At 35.4% G+C, this 15,718-nt stretch overlaps 1 protein-coding gene across 3 annotated transcripts in view; it reads right to left on the bottom strand.

Annotated features, from left to right (window-relative positions):
* LOC585408 overlaps positions 1-15,718 on the bottom strand; it is a 61,641-nt gene that overhangs the window by 9,647 nt on the left and 36,276 nt on the right. Inside the window, exons 8-11 of one of the 3 annotated variants that reach the window (XM_030980585.1) lie at positions 15,080-15,202; positions 14,408-14,434; positions 8,809-8,904; positions 1,750-1,899 (exon numbers count right to left, since the gene is read on the bottom strand). In XM_030980585.1, the coding sequence (XP_030836445.1) occupies positions 1,750-1,899; positions 8,809-8,904; positions 14,408-14,434; positions 15,080-15,202 (396 nt within the window). Of the gene's footprint in view, positions 1-1,749; positions 1,900-8,808; positions 8,905-14,261; positions 14,277-14,407; positions 14,435-15,079; positions 15,203-15,718 lie in introns of all 3 variants that reach the window. The other 2 variants (XM_030980586.1, XM_030980587.1) reach the window with 2 other exon arrangements.

Genomic DNA, 15,718 nt, shown 5'->3' with positions numbered 1-15,718 from the left:
AACAAATTAGAAATATTATTGCTGTTTTGAAAGTAAGAAGTGTTTCGTCTTGCGTTTGTTGGTTTCTGCTTTCCTCCTGGCTCCTCTCAGAGTATCTGTTCTGTGAGAACCCACTCTGAGGAATTGTCTAACTCCTGTAATAATGGTGACACCAGTACGGAAGAAAGAAGGTGAGAGAGACAGAGAGAGAGAGACAGAGAGAGAGAGAGAGAGAGTGTGTGTGTGTGTGTGGGGGGGAGGTGGGGGTCAGGCATAGTCCTTGATAATGGAGAAACATCAATGATGTTTCCCTCTCGATGTTTGTTCTGAGCGAACCAACTGTCTGAGGAATTGTTTGACCCCTGTGACAATGGAGAAACCAGCACGGATGATGGTGTTTGTGATACACATCTAATATCAATTTAAGGAGATCAGTCAACAAAATTCTTTTTGCTATTTTTCTTTGTATGATTGGGGTTTCATGCGAGTATACTTATAAATCAGATTTACATATAAATTTATATATTGCAAGTTTTAAAGACCAAAATTACACTCTAAATATATGTAAAACAAAACAAGTAGACTAGTCACTCATACACACAGAAACAAAGTTTACTTGTAAACTTGTAAACATTCAGTACATACATTTCACAACACAATGCTCAAAGCAAATACTACCCACTGAGAAAAGTGTTTCGATAAGACCACAGTACAGATATCAATTGGACTTCATCATATTCAAGAACAAAGAAAAGAAGCTACATTGAATCAAATGAATGAACAACTTCAACAAGAAAGAAAAAAATCCTCTTGCTCAGCTCAACAATTGGTAAGAAAGATCAACTCTTAAACAATAGCAGGGGAAATACTGATCTAACCACTAATTCAAGTGTATTCCGAGAGTGAGATAGTTTCAGTTTAGATTTTGAATCGGAAGAGAGACTTCTATCTAAACCCATACCAATTTATCATTGTACAGCGTGCACTTAAACAAGGAAGACTGTAGTCACTATTGAAACCTATTAATAGTCTGGTAAGCCCATGGTCAAGCATCTCTCTCTAGATACAGAGATGACTCTTTAGTAAACCGCAGCCATCCTGCCAATGCACGACAATAAGTTCAGTAGTTGCTAAGTGTTCATAGGGATGGTGGTAGATGAAAGCGGGCCTGCCATAATTGTTCAAATTTTAAAATTGGTCACAACTTAAATTTCAGGCCAGTTCCATGATTAGTTAAAGGAATATGTGCTACTTTGATGGAAGTCATGTGACAAGGCGTGGCACTGCGCTCCAGTGGGTCAAAGTGTGAACAGTGCTCCACTTTGGTGTGAATGTAGCGTGACAATGCCTGCCGTAGTATACCCATGATGTTATGCATTTGTGAAGTGAATTATGGCACAACATATTAACACAACTGTAGTACTGACCAGGATGCATGCCACTTAATGCACAATGCACGGAAGTGCAGGACCAGATTTTGTGTCGACGTCAGGGTGGCTTATAACTTCAGAATAAATTGTTACTGAAACCAAAGTTGAACGTACCTGTAATTGGTTTATACAAAGTTGGCATGATTCCATCTGCCTTTTTATGTGGTTGGATTCCTTAGCCACCTGTTTAGCCCATGGTCTGGCTTTTATCTTTCTCTTACTCTTTTCACCTCTCTCTCTGGATACAGAGACTTATCCCCTAAAAATCTTATATATTTAGAGTATGTTACCACTTAAGAATAAACTATTACCGGTAGTGAAAACAAAAGGTTGGACCTACCCTGAGTTGGTTGATAAATGGTTGGCATGCTTCCATCTGCCTGGTAAGGCTTTCTATGTGGTTGGATTCCTTAGCCACCTGGGTCGCCCATCGTCTGGCTTCTCTCTCTAGGTACAGGGACTCAGTGTTGTCCATGATTAAGTTTGACACCTGAAAGAAAGATGAGAGACAAAGTGAAAGATGGGACAATAAAGCCTAAAGGCATGGGAAATGAAAAAAAGTTTTGGTGACGTACTATCGAAGTTGTTGATCGCAATATTCATCATCATCATCATCACCCAAATGCTCAATATCATTATCATTTCTGGTAGGATGATGATGATTACAGCGGTGGTGGTGGTGATGGTAATGGTGATCATCATAATGATAACGAAAATCAGCTAGATGAGGTGTATTTTTAAAAAAATCCAACTTCCCCAATGAAAATTATACTAATTCAATTTAATTCACATAACAGTAAACATGAATGTCAACACATCAATACATTTTAATACACCAGTTTACTGTTACATCAGTGCGCATGTGCAGACAGGCTGACCTCAGGTCATTGGCTTTGAAACAAAGCCAATGACCTGAGGTCAGTGGTATTTATGCGTAAATTAAGATTGTGCCCATGCAAATGATGATGTGCGCACACAACGCAGCGCGCAGGCAGTGATATCATCATAATTTGCATGGGCGCAATCTTAATTTACGCATAAATCCATGACCTCTAGGTCATTGGCTCTGTTTACTCGCCAATTAAAATGGCACCCCTAACCGTAAACTGGTGTATTCAACGAAGAAATTATGTAATCATTGGTAAAGAGAGAGATGAAAATGAGAGAGAGGGAGAGAGAGAGAGAGATTTGTTGTTATTCTTGATTTGTTTTAAGCTGCACATTATATGTCATTGTGTGTTTCTTTTAAAAACCACACAAATGTGCTGTTACAGCTATGGATCAAATGTAATCTGTTCCTTGCACCTTAGCCTTATAAATGCAATGCAAACAAGTACTTCTTCATAAGAGATATATACACATTCCTGAGCTGTCAAGAGTACATACTTATGTTTGATAAGTGGAGAGAGGGAAGAAGAGACGGTTACAGGCAAGGGGAGAGGGAAGTTAAGACAAAGAGAGAGAGAAGTAGACTGAGACAGAGACAGGGAGAGGGTGGATCAGAACGGGGAATGATATAAACAAAGCAGTGACAGATATATAGGGAGAAGAAATAGGCTAGGATGGAAAAAAGTGTGTAAGCCAGGATGGAATAAAGCAAGATAACAAGACTGAAAGATAGAAAGAGAGAGAGAGAGAGGAAAGAAAGAGAGAGAGAGAGAGAGAGAGAGAGAGAGAGAGGGTAAAGAAAGAGAAAGAGATTTTAAAGACATGGGATACATTATTACAATTTGGAATAAACATGTCAATTCAGTAGCCAGCAATAATATACTGCTCGCCCTTGACGAGGATTTGGAGACAGGGTATAGGAAATTTTTCATATTTGTTAAACTCAGTAGCTTGTAAATATTAGGAGATGACGTAACCTAGTAGTAGATACTCCCCCTAGATGCTACTGTTCAAAGGCCATGTCCTATGGTCTTTATTTATATTCAGAGATAAAGTAAGAAGTCACATGCACTGCAAGCAGATATAAATACTTAGAGTATGCAACTTATTGGTCAAAACTGTTTAAGCTATTTTTTTGTCATATTTCAGATATAAAGGAATTTGAAGGCTAATCCTTTTCAGGGCACATTTCTACCATATATCTTCTTCCAAAACTGATATAAAAAGAATGAGAAAGCTGACAAAATTATTGAACTCAATCTCTTCTTTAGTCTCTTGTTTGTTCAATCCAGGGCTGTCTGACATGTGTTACCAGCCGTTGAATATAAAACCCTCTTAAATAAAATCCATGATAAATCCCCATGATCAAATTTACTAATAGAGATATCTGACAAAGTACTTGCTAGCTCAATATTTCATCTGCTCCAACAACGATGGACAATATAGTTGCAGACAGATGCCTTTTTTTTTTTAGCATTTCAAAAGGCTTTCTTTTTTTCTCATTATTGTATGATAAAGTTTTGTTCCTTCAGTTTGCACAGATTTGCAATTGATTAATTTCTGGTTCAAGAGCGATGGTTATATTGACGCTTGTCAGAATTGTAAACAGATTATAAAGCAGAGTCTCTTAAAGAGCCCCTGGACATCTCGCCATATCTATCTTATATTTGTTCAGCAGCTAGGCTCCAAGTCTAAATGATCCTCAATGCAAGTAAACAAACTCTTCGAGGGAAGGCAGTCAAATCACAGACTTTGTTCACTATAAAATATTGTACAAAATACAAATATATAAAGCAATCTGTCAAAAAATTGAAACTAAGTAAAGTTTGTAGTGGAAACATGATTTAGTACTTCACTTAAAGCTGGAAACTCAGTACAACAAAAAAACTTTCTGTATGTAACCAATAACAGAGGCACCATCAGTAATTTATGCTACAACTACTCCAATACAAAAATGAGAATTTGAATATTGTCCATCACATTGGACCTAATTCCCATGCCCTCCTCTTGTTCTTATGTACAAAAGTTTGAACACTTGACAAATTGTTGATAATTTTCTCAACAGTGTTAATACCCCCGTAGATGTGTTTTTAAATGCCCTGATCAAGGATATGTCAAAACAGCAACACAAAACACTGTCCATGGATGACTTTTAGGAAACTGTCATGGAGATTGTGATCATCTCCATTTTTAATAGGAGGAAACGACCAAGTCTAAACAATCCTGTCTATTTGAGTTTCTTTCCTGTCCTTGTTTATAAAGCTCAGAAACGAGACGTCAAACTACAATGCACTGTCCACCGAAGAGCTTCTTAACCTATGTTCAGACTACCATAATTCATTGTATAGCTAGAAGATGAGTACTTCAAATTTTGCAGTCTGAACATAGCACAAAGAATTGTTGTATGACAAAACGTTGTATCATGAAACGCCTGTTTGAATATCATTTTGAAAGAAAACTAAAAAAAAAATCAGCATCTTGTTCTAGACTGAACTTTGCACAGTTTTGCAGTCTGAATATGGTACAAAGAATTGTTGGATAACAAAACGTCTTATAATGAAACACCTGTTTGAATATCATTTCGAGTGAAAACTAAAAAAGAATCTAGTCTGAATTTTGTATCATACAAAAATCATATACGGTACATGTAACTGGGTGGGGGTTAGTAAGACCGTCATATGTCTAAGTTTGTGGACAACACATGGAAACATGTAGAATGAACACACGCTCAATGGGATGTTCACAAACTTAGACATATGCCAGTGACACTTGCCGGTGTCAGTGTCGTTTGTGTTACTGGGTTGTGAATGTACAGACAACGGGAAATTTATACAAAACTCATAAAAACGACTACCGATAGTCGAAAAAACAATTACATTGCCCTGGATGACGAAGAGACAGTTGGAGGAAAGTCTGTGTGGAGTTTGTTGGTGTGACTAAGGTTTTGTATGTTTCCTGATACATGTATACAATATAGAAAAGGGGGATGTTTCAAATTTGGATTTCTACACATCTCCCAACATCAAAATAAACAAAACTTTGATCATGTTTAACATGTGTTTCTATCTTCAAATTTATTTGCCAAAAGCAAATGACTATGACTATATTGACAGAGAAATAAGAAAACTTTGCCAAACTGGACAGATTACTGTAATTATACATTTAATTCTAAAACATCTTCACTTGAATATACAATTTATTTCAATTTGGTTGTAGGCCATAGATATACTAAGAAAAACACATTTTCCCTCACGTCCCTAACAATGTCAAGTATTGTCAACACTGTTTTTCCTTGAAAGGTATCTCATCAAATTTATACGACACAGAACTTCATTGTTTGAACCCTGGGAAGAAGGAAAAATGGAGTAAAGAGATAGAATGCCGAAGTTAAACACAACCTTTGACTCTTTAAATGTGTACTCACAATTAGCCTTCCTATTATAACCCACATGTAAGCAACGGGCAAGAATTGACGGAGGCCGGATCATATATATGAGATTGGAGAATTTGATAACTGTGACATTTAAAAATCAAACAAAGCCAGTTTGGAGTATGACTTTGAAACTGAAATTAGTTGACCATGAAAAGGACATAGGATGTGCCCTGTTCAATGGGGAGAAATGGAAGATTAAGGCATGGGAAATGAAAAAGCTTCTGGTGATTGATAAGCCCAAAATGGATTTGTTTTCTTTCCTTCCTTGGGGAAGGAGTATTAAATGTACATTTGAAGAAAAAAAATAAGCTGGATAATGTTGATTTTGTGGTAGAAACATTTCTTAAACTCAAGCACAAGCCGTAAAATGATGCAGTATATATTCATCATGATTCTTCTTCCTCATCTTTCTTTTATCAAAAAATCCTAAAGAATAGATATATTAAATATCAAAATAGTAAAGTGAAAGGATGACAGTTGTTATTTAAGTCTGTGACAAGCATATTTTGGCTTATTATCAACGTCTTCCAATGAATGAAAATTAGGTGAATAAAATGAAATGAATCCCACTTTGGTATTAAACAGAAAGAGGTGTGTCCCTTACAGGATAAGGTGGTTCACTTTTGAACAATGTGCCCATCAACTTTTAGCACACCATCCAGGGTATTAGGTGACATGTAACATTTTCTCTCTCTTTAGGTTTGTGTCAGTGATTACTGGAAGTAGTAAACTGGTATTCTATAACTAATCTACAATTACTTCTTCAAACAGAAGAAAATTTCATTAATTTTCCCCATTATTAATATCTATATTTTTTTCTTCCTGATATCATTCTTGTAAATAATAATTTATGTTGGAGGGTAGTCTCACATCAAGCTAATTTGTCAACTCTCCTTTTTACAATTGGAGTGATTACTTTAGACAGTTTTTGACAAATTATCATTAGTCCTATTTTTTAAAAGGTCTAAATCATACAATTCATTTGTCAGATTTGCTTTAAAACTTTGCATGAACCAAAAATAGATTGTGCGAACAGGTCTAATTTCCGTTACATATTTGTGGTTCCATATTTAAATTTTAAAAAAAACAACCTCTCTCTGATTAACAAGACCTTTCCTCCCATCTCACTCATCGCCGCCTCCTCCTTCTCTCTTCCCTCCTCCACCTCCCAACAATACCTCCTTACCTCCAGCTTTCCATAAACTCTTCCATCTAACCCTCTACTTCCTGCCCTTGTGATAAACATAAATTGGTAACCATGGCAATGGCCATTGACCTACTTCCTGTCTGTCGCGCCGCCGTAGCAGACAGTGGTTGGAGATAGCTGGCTGCCAAACTTGGGATATTTTAACCCCTTGACTCCTGATGTCTCCCATTCACATAGGCTTAATACTGGAGCCGTTCGTCTAACGCTGGCAATGGGTTATGTTTGATCTGGTAAATTTGACAGGATTTGTGCTTTGTGTGGCAAACACTTGGCAATTAGGGATGTTGTAATATAGGTTTGGTGGTTTATAATTATAGAAGAATGTTGGATGAAATGGGATCACCAGACTGCATCTGGCACTTGGATCTAAAAACGGACATGCCACAAACTTTTGGTAGGGAGACAAGATAGGATCTAGACCATGACCTACATATTACCTTCATATCCAAACTTTGAAAATGTAGAGACCTACTTTGTGATCTAAACATTAACAATGCTAACCACTTTATTCTAGCTTAAAAGATTGTCAGACACCTGCTCCTGTGAGTAGTCGGCAGTCTTTTTATTTTTAAAAACCTCAACCGAGAGCAAACAGTTTACCTACCGTAAACATGTATCTATCACCTGCCAAAATTGTATCATATCATTGACAAATAAAAATAAATTATGTGTTTGTCCATGATGTCTAAAGAATGATACGATTCATTTTTCTCCACATGAAACAACTTTGCTCGACCTAGCTATTCTTGAATTATTACAATGAGAGTTATGAAGCGGGATTCCTTTGGTCAATCGACTGATTGTCAGTGAAGAGGCTGACAGCTAGAATCCATGTTTGAGAGATGTCCCAAGGCAAGACATTTCTATCTACATTTGTCTCTCTTGACTCGGGTGTAAAATATAGGTACCTGGTACAGAAATGGGGGGGGGGGGGGGGAATCTCTCACCCAAACATCAACTTTCAATTTTTTTTAATTTTTTTTAATGACATCTTAAAGTAACAACACAACTACTGAATAAAAGATGAACATTTTGGCAATTCCATTTAGCTGCCTGAATATCGATCGTTAACATTTCCCTGGATACTGCTAAGTTGGAACATTCCCAGGGGCTACAGTCTCCCGTCTCATACATCCACTAGTACGCTTGGTGAGAAGATAATGTTTGATTGATGTAACCTCTGTAGTTTTAGTTCAGGTAGAGCTAGAGAATATAGCTTGGCATAATATATAAATGCCATATGAAATTCTATTATTAATATAATTATTTTACGAAGCCTTAAAACTCTTACTATACTGGAAGTGATACAAGCACTAGTGCTCAATGGCACATAACTTTCAGTAATGTCACTTTTGATAGAAGAGAAGTGTTCAGGAAAAAAATAACTAAGAAATAAATAAGCCATATAAAACTTGTTTGTGGTCAGAAGTGAGAGTAATTTACATACATCAGTCCTAAATTTATCATTAACCTCAGATCAATGACTCTCAGAACAAGTGTAAATGAATTATTGAGGAGAGAGAAAGAAAGAGAGAAAGGAAAAAAGAAATAAAGAAAATGAAATAGTGAGTGGGAGAAAAAGAAAGGGGAAGAGAACAAGAAGGAGATGGGGTGAGTGAGGGAGAAAGAGAAAGAGAGGGGAGGGGAGGGGATGAGAGAAAGTAAAAGGGAGAGAGAGGTTAATTTCTTTGGATTTAAATGGAAGAACCACACACCAAATCATCTGTTCGGAGCCCAAAAGTATATGAATTTGATGCCCTTTTGGCTACAAACAGACAAAATGTAGAACAGATTAGATAACACACAAGTAAAAACAAAGAAAACTTTTAAAAAAAATCTTTCTATCCAAGGTAACAGGCTTGACAACTCACCTCATCATTCTCAACTGGATCATAGACATACTGAACAATGTCTGTAAAGATAGGATTCTCCTTCAGAAACTTCTGCTGCTGGTGACACCTCTTCAACTGCAAAACAAAGAATTAAGAAACAGCCACATTAATCATGCATAATTGTATGACATTTCTGGTGAAGCAATTGCTCAGTGGTAAATATTTCAGAAAAAGATATATTTCTACTGTGTAAAAGGAAAACATGCCTCTTTTTTGGGGAGGGGGGGGGGGGCACAGGTGAAAAAAATGAAGAACTTTGTGAAACTTTTTTAGTCAGAACTTTGAAGGAAAAAAATGTGTTTACAGTATATAGTATTGCTTCTCTTGTTATTGTTACCACTGTTGGCATTTTATCAAAGAACAAGAATTATATGTTGTTATTCTTATAATCAAAAGTATAATTATTATTATCATGCATTACTGGAAAGTAGGGATTGGTATAATAATAAAGCACTGATACACCATCCATCTTTGTCATGAAATATGATACAAGAGCAAAACCTCCAATGGGAAAAGTGATATGGAATATCTCCAAATTATTCTCAACTTGTGAAATATGGTGGTAGCAATTGATCAATATCTGTAGAAAGAAGACACTCATGATTTCTAAAAATAAAGGAATCAGTATACGCAGGTACCATAAAAAGCTTCAAATATAGTATTTAAAAAAAAAAATCTTTAGACAGTGCTTTATTTTCCTTCATATTCAAATGCATATAACTTGTGTACATTTCATTCCAATTGTTGACATTTTCTATTAGTAATTGGTACTTATCTTTAAACGTGCACCGACAAGTTTGAATTTTTTTTACAGCAATTAGAAAGAACTACCAGTAATCATGTAAAGTCAGAGAAAGCACACTGGTAAAGCACATGTTCCTTTTAACACATATATCTCTGGGTCGAAGTACAACAAATATAAGAGCAGTATTGAAAAGCTTATACATCTCAAGTAAATTACAGAAATTAACAGGTTTCCTATAGATATTAAATTCACTATAGAAATATGTGCTATGTTGCTTTTTACATGTATCTTTTGTCAAACTAACACTTGAAAAATTGATTTTCTCCAGCAGAAGATTGAGATAAATATTGCCAGCTGACTGTGTTTTTCTAATGAAGACAATTTTATTTCTAAATATATTCTTGCATTTCAAACCAGTGCCACAATAATCAAAACATGAATGCAAAAATCTTTATTTTTTATGTATGATTCAAAAGAAAAACAAGCATTTGTTAGAAGTGCATTTTTAAATCTGATGAGCAATATGTCCACAACTGATTTACAGCATTAAACTGTTATTCTTTACAAAATTTGAGATGGATGGTTAGATGATTGTTAATATTGGGGGCTCAAATAAACAAAAACAAAGAGAATAAACAAATGAACAAAAGATATGATTTTGCCTAGCATTTTAGTCAAAATCAAAATTCCCCATCAACCAGCTTCTTAACATAAACCGACAACGGAACAAACAAAACATTAGATCACACCGAATGGCCATTAGTCGATTGGTTTGCAGTAGGCACGGAGTCAGTTTGACGGTGTAACTGAGGTATTACAGCACTTGGCAAAAAGCTAATGATGCTAGATATTGTCAATAGCAGTAGGGGCCTCTTATAGGCATTCAAAAACTTTGATTTGTTAAAGGAGCTACACAAAGAAAATTCACTAACAACTGAAAATTAGAACAATTTACATATGGATGGAAAGATTTTCTCTTGAAAAACACGAATAATTTGCTGAGAAATCATATAGATATCATGGAAAGGCGTAAAATGCAATTTTTTAAGACCCTTCTTAGACTCCCAAGCGCCCCCGAACGTAAGCCAAACACACGAGCGTAGCGAGCTCTGAATAGTGACGTCACACACTGGACAAACAGCTCAGTGCCGTGTAGCAGTCTGCAGCTAGCCAGCCGTGTCCCGTATGTGACGTCACAAATATTGACGCTCTATAAAGGACCGCTGATTAAGGCAGAAAATCTGGATCTCAAAACTAACATTTTGAGAGTTGATTACTGTGGGCCCCAAACATATTTTGAAGAAAAGAGTTGTTGTATTTGATCAGCAAGGCTTCCCCTTCGCAATGATATGAGTTTTGCATCAATTCAAAACACTTTTGATTCTTCGTGTATCTACTTTAAGTTCCATTATCTGGTGGCAATGCATGACTCCGAGACTGTAGGAACTTTCATAAAAATCAAATGGACAAATCCTACAGAAACATCAACAAAACAAAAACACCCACAAAAAAGTAAACAAAAATACGAGGGCTTTCATTTTGTGCTTATCAGATAATTGTGGATTAAAAAGGCACCCCTTAGCACTCAACTTGTTCCCAGGTGCTTGGCGAGATAGGTGTCATAAAATAATGTATCAACATAAATACCCATAAAAACAGGACTGCAATTTGGTTTGAAAGATAAACATCTCTAACAAAGAAACAAACAAAGCAAAATAAAACAAATCATGGAAACAAACCAGACCTTTAATTATCAATTCGATATCTCCTAAGTACTCTTGAGAGCTCTAAAATAAAAGTTTAATGGATATTTCATGGACGCTGAGCAATTAAGCTCTGGTAAGCTCAAAAAGAGATCTGGAAAAAATTTTTTTAAAGAGTTCTTGGGTGAGAAAATTGATATTTCTACAGTAAATATCACTAGCTCCATGCAAAAAATGCATTTCTATACTGATGCACAGGTATATTGGGTTCTAGAAGGTAGCTCAATGCCCCCTACCCCCCCCCCCCCAAAAAAAAATAGATATATATATATATATATTCAAGTAATAATAATATATAAATAAAACCCAAATAATGGAAAAGGAAAATAATCTTCCAGAACCATGCTTGTATGCATTGCCGTACTATGAATGCTTTGGAAACGTTATAACAGAGAATAACACTTCTTTGGTTAGATTGACAAGATTAATCTGTCATTATCAGCCCTGACATCACCGTTTGTGTTTGCTAACGATCCGGATCTTACATAAGCTACATCTATCTAGCTGATTTGTGCATGAGATTACTATTACACAATGATGCACGTTTTTCTAAATACATTAGATACGTGTGCATTAGAAACATGTACACAATAACACAATGAGTACCTTTTACTATAACTTCAATTAACAAGATTAATTTCCTTTTCACTTAGACATAAAGAAAAATTTCCATGAATTGGTTTCATGTAATGAAACCCCATTATTTCCCTTAGGTCGTCTATCGGATTGTCATTAAGAGGTAGTAATGCCCTGTCAAGTCACAGTAGGCCTGTCTTCACTATCTTGAGATTGCCAAATATCCAGCTACAGACCGAAGTAGCAATTAGCGGGATATTTGGTCGGGATTGTCATCCTAAGATATCTTGGGATAGTTTGCAAAATATCAAGCGATTTGTCCTGTGCGTCTTCACCAGACCGAAAACTCGCACTATGCGCTAACGCTGAGCAAAATATCTCAAGCTAGTTTCTCAAGGACGAGTTTCAAGTTTCGAGATCAAATTTCGAGCTAATGAAGACGCGATTAGTAACTTCGGGATTATTTCCCAAATCAGAAATAGCGGGCTATTTGGCAATCTCGAGATAATAAAGACGCGCCTAATCTGGCTTTAGACTTCCAAAGATCATTCTGAGTAATTAATAAAAATATAGGCAGTCAGACATATCTGAAGATGAGCTAAGCCAGACATATTGAATAGAAGACCTGGAAACATACACGTAAGATATTAAAAAACTGTTCAATAGGATGGCTTGCAGCGTAAATGCCTCTTTGTGTGTTAAAACTAACATGATATAAACAAACATGATATAATGTCAACTGTTTCAAAAAATTACAAAATAAAATATAAAAAATCTTATTTTAAACAGATTAATAAAAGCATGGTAATGTAAATTAATTAGATGACATTAAAAGTGTGATTTTCAAACTCAAAATAAAATTCCATGAAATATATTAATATAATATAAAAGCTAAATGTAGCATAACAAAATCTTAAGTCATTTGCTATCTTCAAGAAGGCTGTAACAGCTAAGGATTGTCGATAGGAGTTACTGCTTTCTCGCCGGGAAGCCAATAACATATAAGTTAACTAATATGTATGCAGCAATGTGATATCTTTATTTCATAAAGATATTAAATGGGTTAGACGCCATATGTGTTAATCATATTTAACTCTTATTTCTACTAAAGCATAACATCTTTTTGCAAGTCTTTTTGAACACATTTTGCTACAAGAAAGAGGGAGAGAGAGAGAGGGGGAGAGATGGGGAGAGAGAGAAAGAGAGAGAGAGAGAGGGAGGAAGAAAGAGAGAGGGAGGAAGAAAGAGAGAGAGAGGGAGGGAGAGAGAGAGATAGAGAGAGAGGGGAGAGGGAGGGAGAGAGAGAGAGAGAGAGAGAGAGAGAGAGAAAAGGTGGTACTAGCTGTTCAAAATCATAATATTTTATGAAATGAATTTAGAAAATATTTGCACATACATATACCATAATACTTTTGTTTAAATATGCTTTTATAGATATTTAACACAAGCGAGTCGATTTTATTTTGGTGATTTAACTGGTGCTATCTTAAACATCAAACATCTAACAACTAAGTGCAGGTAATCAACTTATAAACAGAAGGGCCTTAAACATATTACAAAGTTTTGGTATGGGGTCATGAATTTGGTTCAAATTAACATATTGGAAGCATATGCGTTCCTACAATATTTATTGATCGTTATGAAATTATAAATAATAAACTCTTTATGTTGTATAGCTCCCTCTCAAGGTCAAGATATTAATTTAGCAATGAAACAATGTTTCTTGACTAAAATCGACCGATTAGCTAATCCCGTTTGGAATTATATATCACAAATACATATTCTGAGATTTTCATGGTCGCAGCTACCATTTGAAATTTATCAAAATTTACCGGGAGCACAGGTAAATTTTATATTCAATTTTTCTCGAAAACAGAAGTGTTTTAGGGACTAATTTTTTCAGTGCTTATAATACATCCACAGGGACATCCAAATATATCAAAAATGTAAAGATTCACTATCCACCCAATTTTCAAAATTTCCCAAAACTTTGTATTACCTTAAAGTCATTATAATCAACAGTCCAACCTCTGTAATAAGTTCTTTGGTATGAAAGCAGAAGTCTAAGTAACATCAACCGATTCAGCCAATTTGAAGCTTCCATACATATAATGATTAGAACTTTTAAAATGTGTTTTTCTTTCTTTTTTTCAGTCCAATTTCATTCAAACTTTCACCAGTCTTGCTTCTCTCTTAGATTATTCTGCTTTCTTTGAGAGTAGTTAGCAATAAGGGTACGATTGCCCTTCAATGCCCTTCTAGCTCTCAAGAGACAAGTTGTTTATGTCACACTACTCTGCCTTAGCCTTACAGTGTGCCAGAATTTAGAAGAAAAGCACTGCACTTACGTATAATGGAAAAATCTGGTAGAATAAGATATTAGATGAAATTGGAAGAGAAAGAAGTCATGCAATATAGTACATGATAGATATACGATAGCTGCTGGAAGTTTCATTTTTAGTAAAATAATGAAAAGATTGAAAGTTTTGTAAACCTTCTGTGTATCTTCCTCAGCCTGTAGCTGTAAGAAAACATGATATAAACTTTCCAATTACTTTAAATTCTATGTAGACAACATGAAAGAAATTACTTGTAAATGTAGTTCACAAACTTTTAATAATGATTCCAAACTATTTAATGCTCCAGGACATATATATATATATATACCAAATTTCTATTACAGCTTATTATTAACTTTCATTTAATATCATAATATCTCAAACGTTTCATGAACCACTACAGTTCTACTCATTATTCTCCCAATTATACATCATAACCCATACAATAGTTTAGTCCTCCTCTTGCTCCTCCTACTTCTCATCAACATCATCATCATCCTTGACATTATCATTACTATCATCATCATCATTATCAATATTCATCATCACTGTCATAATCATCATTTTCAGTATCACCACCCCCAACACCACCTCCATCATCATTAAAATCAACTCAATCTATCCCCATGGTTATCAGCACCGCCACCATCATTATCATCATCATCACCACCGCCACCGCCACCGCCACCGCCACCGCCACCACCACCACCAGTCCACCACCATTACCATCAACTCAATTTATCCCATGGTTTCCGTCATCACCACCACCATCATTCACCATCACTTTCATCATCAGTATCAAATTCATTTAAATGTTGAATAATTACCATATCAGCCTCATCTGATATTATCTGGAAACATGATTTCACATAGGTACTGCTCTCAATCTCGGTGGTACTAAACACTCTGAAATGGTTGCGTAACCTCTCATAGAAGTCACCATCAAGAGCCTGAAACACAAGGAAATATTTTGAAAGAAATTAAAAGTTCATATTTAATCATTTGATATGGTTGTGAAGGCAGTTATTGTTGAATAACTGGTTCATATATAATGCACTATGAAGCATCCCTGGTGGTTTAAAAAAATGATAAATGGGAGAGTTGATGTAAATTTCAAACAAGGATAAAGATTACAGCACTCGTCATAATTTGAGGGATGATTTGAAAGTAATTCCATCCTATCCAAATTTGTTTCCCTATTACTTTATGAACTGATGTCTCCTTTTCAAAATATATTTAAAACATTAATAGAAACTTATCATTAAACAATTGTGAACACTTAAATGTAATTGGATATATCTTTCACTTTACTATTACCATAAACACTCTAACAATGGCCAATAAAAGTGTACTTTAACTAATATGCAAGGCGTGGGTAATATATATCTTGAGCAATTGAACATCCATCTTTAAAAAAAACACCTTGGGACATCTTAACTCTTTACTTGCCACACAAATAATCTCTC

The sequence above is a fragment of the Strongylocentrotus purpuratus genome, unplaced genomic scaffold, assembly GCF_000002235.5.
Source record: "Strongylocentrotus purpuratus isolate Spur 01 unplaced genomic scaffold, Spur_5.0 spur5_scaffold_11, whole genome shotgun sequence".
Taxonomy (NCBI): domain Eukaryota; kingdom Metazoa; phylum Echinodermata; class Echinoidea; order Camarodonta; family Strongylocentrotidae; genus Strongylocentrotus; species Strongylocentrotus purpuratus.
This window is presented reverse-complemented; position numbering and strand designations above follow the sequence as displayed.